Source organism: Misgurnus anguillicaudatus, chromosome 2 (assembly GCF_027580225.2).
Source record: "Misgurnus anguillicaudatus chromosome 2, ASM2758022v2, whole genome shotgun sequence".
NCBI lineage: Eukaryota > Metazoa > Chordata > Actinopteri > Cypriniformes > Cobitidae > Misgurnus > Misgurnus anguillicaudatus.
The window spans coordinates 41,578,307-41,595,365 of NC_073338.2; the positions used below are offsets into that span (position 1 = coordinate 41,578,307).

General features: G+C 36.7%; 1 protein-coding gene across 3 annotated transcripts in view; it reads right to left on the minus strand.

The window, feature by feature from the left end:
- esyt2a (extended synaptotagmin-like protein 2a) overlaps positions 1 to 16,961 on the minus strand; it is a 41,787-nt gene extending 24,826 nt beyond the window's left edge. For 2 of the 3 annotated variants that reach the window (XM_055203254.2, XM_055203253.2), the window contains exons 1-7: positions 16,280 to 16,960; positions 6,285 to 6,326; positions 6,042 to 6,176; positions 5,495 to 5,571; positions 5,335 to 5,407; positions 1,192 to 1,281; positions 541 to 596 (exon numbers count right to left, since the gene is read on the minus strand). In XM_055203254.2, coding sequence (XP_055059229.1) covers positions 541 to 596; positions 1,192 to 1,281; positions 5,335 to 5,407; positions 5,495 to 5,571; positions 6,042 to 6,176; positions 6,285 to 6,326; positions 16,280 to 16,657 — 851 coding nt within the window. In that variant the 5' untranslated portion in view covers positions 16,658 to 16,960. Of the gene's footprint in view, positions 1 to 540; positions 597 to 1,191; positions 1,282 to 5,334; positions 5,408 to 5,494; positions 5,572 to 6,041; positions 6,177 to 6,284; positions 6,327 to 16,279 lie in introns of all 3 variants that reach the window. The other variant, XM_055203251.2, reaches the window with a different exon arrangement.
- Positions 16,962 to 17,059: the final 98 nt, after the last annotated feature.

Below are 17,059 nucleotides of genomic sequence, written 5' to 3' on the forward strand. Positions count from 1 at the left end.
ATGTTTTAATATTTTAATATAAAAAATCTTTTTGGGTTAAACAATCATATCATATACAACATACTTCATAACATTTAAAATTTACTGAATAGATTTTAACATGAGAACCTTAATTTTTAATTAAGTTGTAAATGTAATTATTAGCCCATCAATGCATTTTGTTGAATGCATAATTTTATTTTATTTTATTTTTTAATTCAAGCAATATTTGGAGGAACCCAGACAGCAATACCACCAGGGACTCCTTGTTGAAAACCCATGATTTAGAAAAAGTCTATTTCCCTCATTGTTACTAAAGGGTGTTTCTGTGAATCATCAGATGTTGTCAGACAGGCAAAGCAGCATTTCCGAGACAGGAATGATGGTGCATAATGTGTATGTGAGCGAGAATGTGTTATCTGTGCCACCTTAAACTACAAAACAGATCATGTGACAGCATGTGCAATATGGATGCTACCTCTAATGTTTTTCAGTTTTATATAGCTGACATAACATACATTACCATCATGCCACACACAACACACATTAAGTGTCACTTACTTTATTCCTGGGACATCCAGCATGTTTGTAAGACCCGTCCAATTTATATCCAGAAACTGACAAAGACATATACATAAATGTTATTTATATAATACATGTAATATAAGGTGTTTATATTACAAGGTTTAGATTAATCCAGGACTTGGCCTTAGTTATATTAGGAGGACATTTAAGTGGTTTTAACAAGCAACCCTTACAACAAACATTACAGGTGTGCATCTTGAGACAAAACAACAGCAGCGATACATGTTAAGATGTCAATGCAATGCCAAATTAAGGCAGCTCAAACATGCATTTTAGTCTGGGACTAGGATAAGCCCTGTCTGGGAAACCGCCCTTTTAAGATCTCAGAGTCTTCCAGCTTCCAGAATAAGATTTATGAGGAATAAAGATCAAATAGATCACAATCAAGTCTGAATGCAGTGGTTTCATATTTTCTAAAAAGCAGTGTTTTGAGATAAGACTTGAACCTCGAAGTCACAAGTGTGTGTGTGTATTGCAAACACATTCTCATCATTCTCATATTGTTTGATCTTTGATGTAGAAAATGCCAGGCATGCAGTGGAAAAACTATTCAGATACAGAAATATATTTACAGCTTCTTCTTGCACAAAGATGTCTGCTTATGTATATATAGGGTGGTTAACCTACCGGTTTCTTGAGGAAGAAAACGGAGAGTGCTCCAATCAGAGGCATGTCTCCTAGCAGCGGGTCCATGATGACTCTCAACAACCCATTAAGCTAAACAAAAACAAAATGAACAAAACCTGGGATGAGACATGACATAAGAGGAAAAAAATTGGGGCAGCAGAGAAAATAAAGTACAGCGTTTCAATTGTAATATACAAGTTATGACTGAATACACTTGGAAATGTTGCAAGCCGGATTTACACTTGCACCATCTGCATGACCACTATGGCTTAATGGGTCTCAGCATGTGTGCTAACCACTAAGCCAAAAAAAATTATTAGTGCAATTATTCTGAAATGGTGCACAGTGGCACTTACAGTACTGTGCGAAAGTCTTGGGCCACCATTAGATTTGTTGTTTTGTTGTTGCAATAGTATTGTGATTATATAATTAATTCTCAGTCTCTATATAAGAATAAAACCAGATGTATATAGTATTAAAAACAGTATAAAGTATAAGCTGACGTGTCAAATATTTAGGGTAAACTCCCCTTCCACTTGAGCAATAGCAGGCAGCTGCAGGATCTCTTAAACATAAATGAAATTAAATCCTAATTTCTAATTGAATGACTTTTAGGACTCTTAGAAATTTAGTTCTGAAAATGGTTGTGATCTTAATTTGGTTTAAATATTTGTATATATGTATATATGTTCTGTTTGTATCTTCATAAAAAAGGTAAAAATAAATATGGATGGAGATTAAAACTTTGTTAAAACAACAAAGCTGGTGGTGGTGCCCTAAGACTTTTGCACAGTACTGTATGTGCGTACGAATCTAGAATTTCATCATATCGTCATTTCTCTTCTTATTTCCCTTAACTCCACTACCCTATCTAATAAAAGAAAAGAAGCCCATAAAAAATAATGATGAAGACATCCAAGTGCAGACTAAGGTTATCTTTATATCTTTTAGTAATGTTTTTGCTTGACTCAGCACTACAGAGCAGTGAAGCTTTTCTGAAATACAGTACAAACTTATGAGAGGTCAGGCTCACAGTTAAGGATTTTAAAAAATTTGACAGATTCTGGTTGGGGCACACACATAAGGCGAATCCTGAGATTTAAGATGTAAAAGTCATAGCGCATCACACACTACAAGATATTCGTGACAGAGAGACAACATCATGTGACCTCACGAGGAGGTGGGTGTAAACGAATGGACATTATGCACATTCTTGTTTTAGACGAAGTGATCGTGCTAAGTTTTAACAGATGCGTTGATTCCACACTTCCATAAGCCATTTCTCCCCTCTACAGCATTTCGCGGTTGTTATTTGTGACCCTGGACCAAAAACCAGTCATAAGGGTAAATTTTTTGAAAGTGAGATTTATAAATCATCAGCAAGCTGAATAAATAAGCTTTCTATTGATGTATGGTTTGCTAGGATAGATGAGATACGACTTTAAAAATGTGAAGGTGAAAAAAATCTAAATATTGAGAAAATCGCCTTTAAAGTTGTCAATATTAAGTCCTTAGCAACAGATTACTAATGATAAATACATTTTTGATATATGAAGAGTTTGGTTCCAAAACATGATAAATGCCTTTTTTTATTATTTACCGCCAAAATCAGTATTGTATTTGGTCAGTATTAAAAAAGTAAATTCTTCATCTTATGCAAAATCCGATATCCGTTGTGTTATTCTGTCATCTTTTCTTCAAAACACGATAAACGGCAGTCCTCCTTCTCTGCAGAATGCAATAAATCCGCTCAACAAATCACAGTGCACCATTCCACGCATTGTAAACAACAATGGCGGCGAGTTGAATACACTCAGAATCCTAGTTTTCCTCATCTTGTACTTCATGATAAACAAACAAACAAAAACAAAATAATACTTTTGATGGCATTGATAAACCTGTGGTTGTTTTCTGTGGTGGGGACAAAACGTAAGCCATCAAAATGCCAGCTGTTGCTTGTTCTCACACGACAGCATCAAGCTTTTGTCATGCTAACACATTGACTCCAGGGGATCTTATGAAAAACTTTCCATTATTTTACGCGAAGTCAATGAAAATTGAGCAGGACCAAAACAATTTACAGCTGATCGCTGTCAAAAAAGTTCAGCGAAGTAAGTGTTTTGATTAATGCCATTAATGTTATTTTTTAATCAGTGTATAGCACTAGTCAACTAAATGAATATAACATGGCAAAGATCCATGCACATTTATATATTGATTCAATAAATTTATAGCATTTTGAAAAAAAAACTTGTCATGGATTTATAGCCTTTTGTGGAAAAAATAATCAGTTTTTATAATAAATCTTTAAAAATCAAATTACAGATTTGATTTTTTTATGTTATTATAACCTAAAGATGCTATGTGAAAGTATGTAACAGAAAATAGTGTTTTTTATTTTGTCACTTATTTTAGAAAACACATTTTTACCGAAATTAGTCAAAATGGATTTATTGCGTTTTGGAACCAAACTCTTCATATATTACGGTAAAAAATTTACAAAATATTTAATATCCTTATCGCTAATTTTGACCCATACAATGTATTGTTCGCTATTGCTACCGATATACATGTGCTACTTTTGACTCGTTTTGTGGTTCAGGGTCACATTTCAAAATGTCATTTATTCACCTCCATCTCTGTTTGACTATTATAAGTACTGACATACTCTTCCCAATTTAAAAATCTAAATATCAAACATGTTTATTATGACCGGGATAGCCCCAATTTGCTTGCGAGCACATCGGGAAGTGTAAGATTAGATCCGTAAATGTCAAACATTACATGATAATCTGAGCCGTCGGAACGTCAGAACAGATTAAGGTCCAGTGGTCTCATTTATAAGCGTGCGTACACACAAAACGGGGTTGGAAACGTGCGTACGCCAGTTCCCACGCAAAGGTTGTGATCTATAAAAAAACAAACTTAATGGGAGAATGGGCTTGCAGGGTGGGATCTGAGGATGATTCATGTACGCGGATGATTCTCACGAAACCATTGAAACACCACGGCACTAATGATTTTAACTTTAAAATGTGTAATAACACAATACTGTGTTCTACCTTGCACAATGTGTGATTTCAACATAAGAATTTATAATTGTAAATTTTATCTCATTTTCTGCTGAAATTCTCATTACCGCAATGTGTCCGGCTGTGTTTGAACATGCGTTATGTTGTAATTTAATCAAATTAACACAAAAATATTAAGAAAAACAATAAATGGATGTTTTGCTAGACTACTTTAGATGACAGAAAAAATATTTACTGAATATTCATGCATAATAATAATGAAGAAAAATTAGGAAAATTATGTGTCCATGCCTGATGTTCTCATCCTCCGCAACACTTTTTGAGAACAGTTTAAGCACACATACAGAATTTTAATAAAGTTTGATTTTGAGTGACCAAGCACATGAACCAGTTACTTCATGATGGCTACCAGGTAAGATCATTTTTTTACAGTTAATTTGAAATATTGTCTTGTCAGAATGCTTACACAACATTTTGATTATCATTACCGCAACAGATGCTTATTAAATGTTAATTTAATTAATAGAAGCATAATACTTTGATTTTAAATGCATGTGCAGAATCTCCAAATTATGTTCTTTTAGGTTTGTCATGTCATTTTGAAAATATGTCAGTGTTGATGTTTTCTGACTGTTGCGGTAATGAGATTTTTTAGGACTAATTTTTTAAATTATGTTACAAAAAGTGTTAAATGATAAGTAAAAGTTTTTAAATTAATATTCCCATTTACTCCAGACTTTGTTTTTCAATGTCTGGTGGGAAAAAAAGTAAATTTAAGCAATTTTTACATTTTCATGCTTGACATTTTTAAAACCAAGTTTTCGTGAGAATCACCCACGCACACTTGCAGGTGATCTTTGATTTATAAAGGGAACATTGTTTTGTTTTATAAGTCTTAATAATTTTGGCGTTTGCCATTTTTGGGTTTTGTGCGTATGTAGATTTTAAGCAAGGATCATACGCACAGTTTTATAAATGAGACCCCAGGACGTGATTTTGTCTTGGATTCTCTAAAGGGAAAACCGTGGTAAATTTGGGCGAAAATACTGTAGTGCAAGTACGTCTAAAAGTACATATTTGTGACAGCTACAAAACAAACACACACACTTACCTGTATGCTCTTGATTCCCGCACGACAGTAATATTTCTTAATGTCCACATCGATTTCTGTGTTCCCGACAAAACTAAACAAATGACAAGACGGAGTTTTAACTTCTCAACTTTAATAAAGAAGACTAGTAGATTACTGGGTGTGTGTATCTGTGTTTTACTTGATCTGGAGGTCCATAATAATCTGTCGTCTATCTACATTTTCTGTGTACACTTTCACTCCATCAACTCTGAGGGGCTGCAGACAGAAGAAAAGTCATGTTTGTATGAGACAAAGTGGGTTCTTTTATTAATTTTGGGACTTCCTTTGGTCAATGTCCTAAAAGCATTACTCATAAAAAAGTAAATAATAATTATTTTATCTTATTAGGAATGGGTTATCTTTTAGGAATGGGTATAAGGTTAACTTGGTCTGTACCAATTAAAACCACAAGTCTGTGGTACAGCATGTTCTCTCATTTGAGTAAACATGCGTCTTGGTTTGACCTAGATAATGGGGACAAAAATGGCCTTACAGTGTAGGAAACTTGTTATATTATGAGTCTGCAGCAACTAAACTTAATTCAAAAAGCTTAAAAATCTAAAAATAAATTTGTAATAAACATAAAATATGATTAGGGGACAAAAATATAATTAGCTTAGAATTAAAAGCCAGTAGAAAGTCCTCATACTGTATATTGACAGGAGTGTAAATGTAGACATGTGTACCTTGTCCCCCATGTCTATCTTGGTAAAGGTGAATGTACTGAGCTGTGCATGAGCTCCCTGTACTGCTGGTTCAATGGTCTCTCTAAAGAGCTTCTCTACAAACTGACAAATATACGGCCACATCTGCTGTACAGTCTGAAAAAGAGATAGAGAGAGAGAGTTAATGCTCATGAGAAGACATTTCTGGGTTAACACAGATCTATTTTTATAAAACCAGCCCACCACAGGCACGCACACACACACCTTGTTGAGCCACTCAACTCTCTCCACATCTGGAAAATGAACCTGAAACATAACACAGATTGAACAATCAGCATGTTTGTAATATTATTTTCATGGATGCAATTGAGTCACATCAGCATCGGTGAAACTGAAACGTATATTGTCACATGTAAACAGAAAATTTTGAATATGTCGAATGTTATCACATGAAGTAAAAATATGTGTAATGTGTATTAGCTGATAAAAAAAGTAGAGATCAAGGCTTTTTATATACTCCCTGATAAAAAAAAGTCACTGATTGGATTTACATAAGCAAATACTTAGAAGTCTGTGACCAGATTATTGGCAACTACTGTTATTCATAACTAAAGCATTTTGTATTAGCTTCTTCATAACTAACCATGTTAGAAGGGAAATTCCGGCATTGTGGATGTGATATTTGCAGTCAAAACTTGTAATATAATTAGAATGCATTTATTACCAATATATTTAGCCATCTGTATATATTTTCAGAAATCCCTGATGATAGAGTCCAGACATCAGAAAAATATCAGTCTATAATCATGTTTTCTATCTTAAAGGAATAGTCTACTCATTTTCAATATTAAAATATGTTATTACCTTAACTAAGAATTGTTGATACATCCCTCTATCATCTGTGTGCGTGCACGTAAGCGCTGGAGCGCGCTGCGACACTTCGATAGCATTTAGCTTAGCCCCATTCATTCAATGGTACCAATCAGGGATAAAGTTAGAAGTGACCAAACACATCAACGTTTTTCCTATTTAAGACGAGTAGTTATACGAGCAAGTTTGGTGGTACAAAATAAAACGTAGCGCTTTTCTAGGCGGATTTAAAAGAGGAAGTATATTTTATGGCGTAATAGCACTTTTGGGAGTACTTCGACTCGGCGCAGTAACACCCTCCCTCTCCCATTATGAGAGGGAGAAGGGGAGCGGACTTTTCAGGCGAGTCGAAGTACTCCCAAAAGTGCTATTACGCCAAAAAATATAGTTCCTCTTTTAAATCCACTTAGAAAAGCGCTACGTTTTATTTTGTACCACCAAACTTGCTCGTTTAACTACTCGTCTTAAATAGGAAAAACGTTGATGTGTTTGGTCACTTCTAACTATATCTCTGATTGGTACCATTGAATGAATGGGGCTAAGCTAAATGCTATCGAAGCGTCGCAGCGCGCTCCAGCGCTTACGTGCACGCACACAGATGATAGAGGGATGTATCAACAATTCTTAGTTAAGCTAATAACATATTTTAATATTGAAAATGAGTAGACTATTCTTTTAAGCCCTTATCAGACAGCCATTACGGAAAATACACAAAAAATGCATCCGGGATTTGTCCGAGATCATTTGATTTTTAGTTCATTCACACTTGCCACTGATTTTTTCGGAATCTGTGCGAGCATTCACTCAGATGAAGTAAAGATCCTAAAGACACGTGACGTGTTTAAAGTCCTGCACTTGGAAGGTTGTATCCACAGCATCTGAAGTTTGCTTATTCATTATTTCACTCTCCAGAAGCCATGCGTGTGCATTTTAGTTTATGATAAGATTATAAAAGAGCGCGTGACGTGCTGTACTAGTATGCTGGTGAGTGATCTCAGCTTCAGAGTGGATATTTTACGAGCTCCCTGATCTCTGCTTCAGAGCAGTTTGCAGACATTTCTCATAGTGAATGTTATTGTGCATTTAAAACCCCAGTTTTAAAGAGCTAAACGATATATCTTATTGCAATGATGCGTGTGTATTTTTGTTTATTATAAGCTCATATGAGCGCATGACACGCTATTCTTTTATGCTGCTGAAGCCATTGCCGTGTATGGAATAAATATGGATTAAATATTACCCATCCCTGCAGAAATTTAAAGTAAATATTTAAAATGGAATTAATATTTCTCCAAATATGCACCTTTGAATAAAAAAAGCCCCAAATGAACATTGAGTTGTTGAGTGTGCTTTCATGTCAGCCATGCAGGAAGATTTTTCTCAATGACAGCGACTGAGGGTCATACTTAAAAATTAAATACAAATATAACTCCTGACAAAAAGACGACATTACGGTCACTATAGGATTTTCTGAATAAAATAAAGGTCAAAAACTGAATCTTAAGTCTTAACGCTTTTTAATGCCATATGAGCCAAGTACATTTAAACTAACAGTAACTTTGAATCAATGTAAATAATGAGGCGTTAAATGCAATATGGTCAAAAATGTGGGTGCACCTAACTTTTGTTTAGGCGCACCAGTACAAACAGTGAAAAAAGTTAGTCTTGAGCCCTGTTATGGATGTGACAAATAAATCCATTAAAAACTTTAATGGAGACTTTGCATGGGTATTTAAACAAACAAATACTTACATCTAAGGTATCAGTATGGTTTAAGACTATGGGTAAAAACTTTGCTTTTCATGATGAGGTTGGCATTTTGCATGGAATTGCCCATATAAAGTAAAAAGATGCAATGGTGTATTCACTGATAAAAATAGATGAATGCTTTTCATATACTTCCTGATCAAAAAAAGTCACTGATTGGATTTACATTGGATTTACAACTACTTAGAAGTATGTGACTGGATTATTACAGTAATGAATGTTTTAGGTGTCAACTACTGTTATTCCTAAATAAAGCAGTGTGTAGCTTCTTCATAACTTAAACAATAATGTTAAAAGGCTTATGTTAATGTGATGATGTTACTGTGTTTCAAAAGGGGGGGAATTACTGGCATGCTTTAAGCACAGAAAACATCAAAGGAGATTCACTGAAATTAGAAAAAAATCTAAACATGTTTTTGAATGATCTTAATTGGAGATTTCACTAAACTGTGAAGTTACGTCACAAAAAACAACAGTAGGACTTCCTGTGCTGACCGCACTTGTTAATGCTAATCTAAAAATTACACTCTAAATTCTTCTGGGTTATTTGTAACCCAATTCTGGGTAAATATTGGAGAGAACACATGTTAGGCTATAAATAAACCTATGCTGGGTCGTTGTTAACCCAACCATGAGTTGAAACAACCCAGCAATGCATTGAAACAACCCAGTACAGCAAAAAAATGCTGTTTCCACGTGTGTAGTGTGTATCTTTAAATGCAAATGAGCTACTGCTTTCAGTTAAAAAAAGATCTGATTCCTGAAAAAACAGTGACTCTGGGACAATAGTATATTTAGCCACATTAGTGCTACAACATGCTAACAAACACATTTAAAAATGTTTTTGGGTAAAATTACCCCAGTCAATCAGTGATAGTGGGCAGGGTTTTGTCAGTGTGACATCACATTAACAAAAGAATCAAAACAGCATGTCTAATGAGACTGCTTTTGTTTAATCGGGATGAAAATTTTTTTTTTCTTTGTAGGATGGTTGTGTTCACACACAGCAATAAAATGAGTTTATGAGTTTAGTTGACCAACAATGACCAGGTTTTACTATAAATAACTTTTCATCCCTTATAGCACATCCATATAAAGGTGACAACAGAAAATGTATTGGTTGTAAGTTACAAAAGTGTGGTTCAGAACGCAAGGACTTTTTTATTTTTAAGAAATGAATTGGCCACAACAAAGTCCTGACCCTAAACCCATTTGAAGTCTTTGCTAGGATGTGCTGAAAAAGGCATTTACAAAGTGGTTTGATTCTCCCATTGTCAAAAACAAGTTCAAAATGTTGTAATATTGCAAAAGGTTTTAGAAACAATGCCACAACATACACTGTAATTACAAACTAAAGGTGGAGCAACAAGTTACTAGAATATGTGGATGCTCTGTTTAATGTGATGCAAATGAGTCTGCAAGGAATAGCCTAGATGTCGTGGACACATAATGGGTTGTTATTTAATGTACTTCAGCCAACAAAACCTTTCAGATTCAATGAATAACAAGCTCAAGGTTTGTAAAAATCTGATATGACTTAAAGGGACACTCCACTTTTTTTTAAATATGCTCATTTTCCAGCTCCCCTAGAGTTAAACATTTGATTTTTACAGTTTTGGAATCCGTTCAGCCGATGGTCTAATCAGATTCAGTGGATTATGCTAAACTAAGCTAAAAGTGGTAGGGCCAGACCCAGAGATTGGCTGAATGAATTCCAAAACAGTAAAAATCAAATGTTTAACTCTAGGGGAGCTGGAAAATGAGCATATTTTCAAAGAAAAGTGGAGTGGCCCTTTAAGACCTTAAGACATTAACCTATTACACAAACTGGATTTCCATTGCTCACAGACTTGTTTTCAAACTTGTTTAAACATGGTGCCAACCCTAAATAATGTTTCTGTGCCAGTCACTAAACCACTGGTCCAACAAAACAACAAACACGTCTTGCTATACTATCTAGCTACTTCATACACACTAAACATGAACTAATAACATTCATTACTTCATTATTATAATAATGTGGCTATAACCTGACACTTATTGGAAATGTTCTCAAGCTTCTTGCCAAATGCATGGTCTCTCTTTCATCTCCCCCCAGAGTATTTTATATTGCGGTAACAAAAAAAGGACATAGATGGAAATAGTTGGTAAAAATGGAAAATCCCTGACTTGATTCGGGCACTATTAACTCTCTCATATTTTCCTGAGGGAGAAATCCAGCCTATGACTCAAAGATGTGTTATTTCCTGATTATACTCGCATAGAGCGGCTATAGTTAGCGTGATAATTCCCATGGACTGTCAGACGGCAGCGGCCACTAAGCCCATATGATATTACACAAAGACAAGCATCTGTATACATGTCTTATCTCTACCACAAACACACACTGGCCCTCAAAGAGGTTCCCTGGGGGCAAAGTCTTATGCACGGATGCACTCTTTTTTGACTCTTTCTATCTTCTATACAGTACTGGATCTGCAACTTCGATCACCAGATCAATAGTAAAATGAGAATTTAAATGATCCTCACAAGCAATAATAGTTGTCACAACAGGGCAGCCTTTAACATGACAGGAGCATCTAGCTTACTCATGCTGTAATGATGAATGTAAGGTAGTTTGCATGGGCGTGCGGCTGTTGAAGATCTGACGTGAAGCAATCCTATTTCCTGTTTAAGCAAATAACTGTCATAGGATAAACCTGTTGTCCGGTTTAGAGGAAACAAACATGCTCTTAGTGCAGCTGAAGGGATCAGGAAGAACGTTATAGATTTGACCTTTGTATTGTAAACTCATTGAAGGTCTGTCGGCTATAGCTGCTTAATAATTTATTGAAGTACCACAAGCCCATCACTGAGATGATTAAGCAAAATCTGTGAACAGGTCAAAGGGCATCTGCTATTTCTTTAGTGTGTGGCCTTTGTCAGCGGACGTAGTCAGCATCTCGGAATCAATACAGGATGCTGACTGGACGGCGTTGTTTTTGTTTACTTGTAGAGCAGACGGACCGACATATAAAAACACAACAGCTATAGTTCATAATCTGTCATCATCATACTCATGCATATTCAGTTTATATCTCACATGATCAACACAAGTGTGATGAGTTTTTAATGAAGGTAAACATCATCGAGAATAAAACAGACAGGCGCCTAAGCATCCGAGACCGTGATGACATGAAGAGCAGATGAGTGAAGGTGAAAAAGAGAGATCTGCTGATGTAAGCGAGCACAGTTCAAGTTAAATCAGAAAGATAACAGGGATAACACAAAGAGAGAGACACTGTCCACACCAGGCCTACTTCTAAAAGGATGGGATGAAGGCTGGGAGTGGAAATCAATGCATCAGACTGTTCCCTCTTTTATTTAGCAACTGGTATTAAGATCAGGGTTCCCACACATTAGTTGATTTCAAATTTAAGGAACTTTCAAGGACTTTCCAGGTCCAATACCCTCAAATTCAAGGACTAAATGTGGGGACACATTTTAAGTAAGAGCAAGGTTACATATATTTGTGTTACCTTTTAAGATACATTGTTACAGTTCCCTTTCGAGGGAACTCGCACTGCGTCACTGCGGTGACACTTTGGGGACGCCTCCAGGGGTAAGTGTGTCTGAATGTATCTAATACAACCAATGGTGAGGCTTAACGACAAGAACAGGGTGACACGGATGCCAGGAATATATCGCTATGTGAAATATTGCCAAAGACGCCGTTACAGGGACGCAGGAAGTATGGCAAGGGAGACGCAGCGTCTCATTCCCTTCTCAGGGAACAACAGTTACATACGTAACCCGAGATGTTTTCATGTGTCAAAAACAACTATGCAAAAAAGCATTTTGGTATGAATCAACATTCACATACTGAAGATAAAAGCATTTAAAGCGAACAGTTTAGCATGTGTGCTTAAAAAGTCTAGAATTTTTATGATATTATTATCCTACACAACACAGGGAATAATATGGATTTTTTTCCAGAAAACTTCTTGCATTAAATAGATTCAAGCACTTTGAATGACCTGTATCTATGTATGTATATGTTCAAAAACTTCCAAGGGTCTTGAATTTCCCCACCAGATTCACAAACTTTCGGATTTCAAGGACCTGTGGGAACCCTTTAAGATGCGTTTTGGTCGATCGGATCACAAGTGGACAGCACTAAATATAGGTGTAAGTGGGGTCTAAAAAGTATTGAGCTTATCCATTTTCGACCACATTCAAAGATAGTCGAAAATGCATTTTACGGGATTGCTTTTGTGGTGTAGATGCTCATATGGTTAAATGTGTTGAACAGCCACAAAAGACCGCATACTCTTTGCCTACTGACCAAATGTGTGATCTGTGGCTGGTTGCATAAACTTCTTAGACTAGTCTTAAAAGTTAGTCATCTATTTCTTTCTTCCTTATTTAAATCCAAATGGGTGATTCTCGCGAAATTAGGCTTGAGGTGTCATAAAAACATTTTGATTAAAAAAAGTAAATGCAAAGTAAGAGTATCAAAATAAGAAGCATACAGTTACAAACATCTCTTTTTGTACTATTTTGCACATGATTTCAAATGACATCATACAAACCAATTTTATTGTTTTTTTTACATTTAAGGGGGAAATTTTCATTAACGCAATGTGTCCATGACTGGATTTGGGTTCTTTGACATGGAAATATTTATAATTAAAAAGTCTAAAAAATAAAATGCTTCAGTGCATGGTATACGTACTATAAACATTTACAATAAAGAAACCATTGTTAGTCAATTATTGTTTAAGCCCTCAAAGAACTAACATTTTCAAAAAACAATTGTTGGAAGGACATAATTGACTGTGACACTCAAGATGGCTACCAGGTAAGCAGTTTTTATTTTTTTCTCTCCAGATAAAAGTTAACATTTTGTTTGTCATAGTACCTAGACAACTTTTTAGTTCTCATTACCGAAACATGAGTTTGTAAATCCATATATTTAATGTAATATCATGTTGCGGATAATGTTTGATTATGATAATCTAAAAAATTTAAATAATTCTATAGGAAATATTTTTTAAATCCTCTAAAAATAAGGGTTATAGTAAGTTCAGACCTTAATCTTATATGTGCAAAAAATTGTCTTCAAGGGCTTTTTAAAAATTCTGATGCTGGACACCTTCTAAATTAGGATTTCGTGAGAATCCAGGGCTCCAGACTGCCACCAAATGGGGGCATTTTGCCACCAAAATTTGAGAGTGTACCACTGAATTTTACATCCAGTTGCACATGTGCGACCAGTAAATTTGACCTTTTTTTGTGATGTGACACTGAATTGGAAAACAGCACATTGTACTTTCTGCATCTATCATTAAAGTATTTATTAGTAATACAGTGAAAATTAGCAGAAATGTGAATATTTGGATAGCATGTTGATTTACAGTGTGTGCCTAAATTTTCTGGTTGCGCCCCCAAAATTTTCAGTTGGTGGCTACTGTGCTCCTAGTAAAAAAAAGTTAGTCTGTTAGTTAGTCTTATCTCCACGGCAATGTTTATGCAACCGGTCACAGGTCTTGGCATTAAGCACTGTCATCATGTGGTTGTGATTCGCAGAAGTTAATTTGTCATTCACGTAAAAACATTACGTCAAGCTGGTTATAGAAGGTTTCATCTGTCAAGTATAATCAGGCTTAAATGAGAAGTCAGAGTCGCAGTGGAGCGAGCGAGACAGAGAGAAACATGATGTGCAAAAATCTCTTTGTGGCGGTCAGTTTAGATTTTGTGGCTGGCATTTTCAAGTTACTTGTACGGTCGGGCCAGTGTAAAACATTTACTTGTCCTGGACAAGCGTTACTGTCGAGCCCTGTGTGATGTACCGATGTACACAATGTTTTTCCGTCAGTCCGGACTTCTAGTGCAGACCCACAGTGTTCGACGCGACCTTTATAGGGCTTTTTTACACCTGGTCACTTCATGCCTTGAGATTATTAATATTATGCATGCATGTAGAGCATTGAGTTTGCAGCACAAACATAATGGGTTTGATTTCCTGAGAACACACATGTAGATACTATGTATACTTTGAAGGCACTGTAAGATCGGATGCTTGAAATAAATGCATCTCCCAATGCAAATGTGTAAATGTAAATGTAATGTTTTCCCTAGTGTAACTTTCTGTTGTGGTTCTCAGAAGCTTGCTTACTTTAAAAAGTTACACAGAGAGTTAAGAGATAAGCATTCAAAATTCTTGTGTGCATGCTTCTTTGTCCAACTACTAAGACCCAAACTTATTGGCAACTTTTATATTCATAAAACCGCACAAACACACGCATGCAAACACTAGAACACAATAGAGCAAGAGGAGTCCCTTTATAACCGCTTGCCGCCCTCCAGATATAGTCATTTCATCTACTCGTACAAACCACTGTGGCATTGTCCAAAAATGGTGCACTTCATCTGGTTGGTATCACTATGACAACATTTCCTCAAGTATGTGACTCACTGTAGTTTGGTGATGTGATGACATATGTTCATTTTTTGAATAACAAGGTCAGTCACTATAGTAACATGCCACACCCACTCACAAGAAGCAATGAAGCTTTTTTCTGACATGAGTTAACATTACCTAGTGTTTAAAACAACCGTTTACAAACATGCACACACAGACCCATCAAATGCATACGACTAAACCCGATGATTATTGTTAACGTTTTTATTAGCGTATCGTGCCGTGCAAGTGTAGGTCACACATGAGTAATACTTCAATTTTGGTTTTGAAAACAAACCACAGATACAGTTTCCCAAAACAATAAGTTTGTTTACAATCAGACATTTTTATCTTGGTGGAGGTGGAGAACAATCCAACTGTAGCCAACCAATCCCAACTCATAAAATCAGTCAACCTGAGTTTCACGACTTACCAGTTCACATTACTGAACATCTACCTAAAACCGAAAGAGTGAGAAACCTGTCCAGGGCCTCCAAGACTGTAGCAGCCAACAAATGGGGGAAAAAATGACGTTCTCGAACATTTTGGCACACAGGCCTGCTACGGTTATGAGGTTATACGCCAGAACTATGATCGCAGGTTTGACAGCAATCTGATTTGTTTAAAGTAACAGAACACCGCCTGAATCCACTTTGTAGGCCAGATGACAACACCTGGTTTGTGAACTTATTCAACAAAGGCAAAGCACTGTGTATATGTCTTACTAGGATCTTAATGCAGTCTCTAATATAATGCTTTAGGATCTATAAGCCTCCCCCTCTATTCAGATAAGTGAATAATCAATAAAGGTTATTCAGTGACTGAGTCATAATGTTTTTCATTTAGCCCCATGTCTTGAATATTTAATCTTTCTTTGTATTATAAATGTCTACCTGGAAAGTGGTAAGTGCAGTTCTTTATAGTTCCTATTTAAAGAGATCTCGATTTGAATTATGATCATCTGAGTCATGCAGGCATGCAAGCAATGTCAACGAATACACAAACTCCAGACAGCACCATTATAGACTTATAGAGTTTAAACCATATACACACAGCCCACACAGGGCAATGACACACAGAATAAGGTCTACTGGATAAGGCTGGGGGTCAGAGGTCAACGTTTCCAATGCGAATGAGAAGTACATTGAATAAGGTAACGCGGACTGTCAGTGTCACTCACCCACGGCGGCAGATCTGAGCTCTGGAGGTTCTGACGCACCGTTCGATCCTCTTGCTCCATAAACGCCAGCGCCTGGTTCACCCGAGCAAATCTCTCGCCCCGGTTCCGTTTGAGCCAGAACAGCGCGGCCAAGCCGATGAGGACCCAACTGAAACTGAACTCTAGGTATCCCAAAACGTAAATTGGAAAGATGAGCAGGAAAGTCTTGGCGAATTTAATTCCCATCTGTGTAGTCTCCGCCACCGAAGACTGCGGGTCCTCGTCCGGTATCTCGGGGTCGGGTCCTTTGACATCTTTCGGTTTCGAAACAGAGTTCGGTCCATTCTGACTGACCGCTGGTCCGGGTTTGGGGTTTACTCCGTTTACCGACGCACTCATATCCAAAACAAAACTAAAAACTAGACAAAAAAGTCGAAGAGGGTTTCTATAGAAACATTTCAAAAGTGTAAAAGTTTATAGAAAACAAAACGCGTCGCTCGCCTCGGTTCCGGGCTCGTTCCAGGAGCGCTGGTGATTGGATCAGCACTGCTCCCCACCCGACCTTGCCTTGTATGGGGCGGCCGTGGGCTCTTGATTATCCGCCCTTCCAACGAACTTCAACTCGCTCGAGACTTCCAGCTGCTGTCCGTCTTCGCTCGCGCCACGTCTCGCGTTCACAGCGTTGCGCTTACCACATCCTGCAACAACATACGCGCTCTAAACCAACCCTCTGCTGACTCTCTGTAGGTGTGTTCAAGTACAGCTCGCTGCGTAAACCGATCGACATCAAAGTATCGCGAG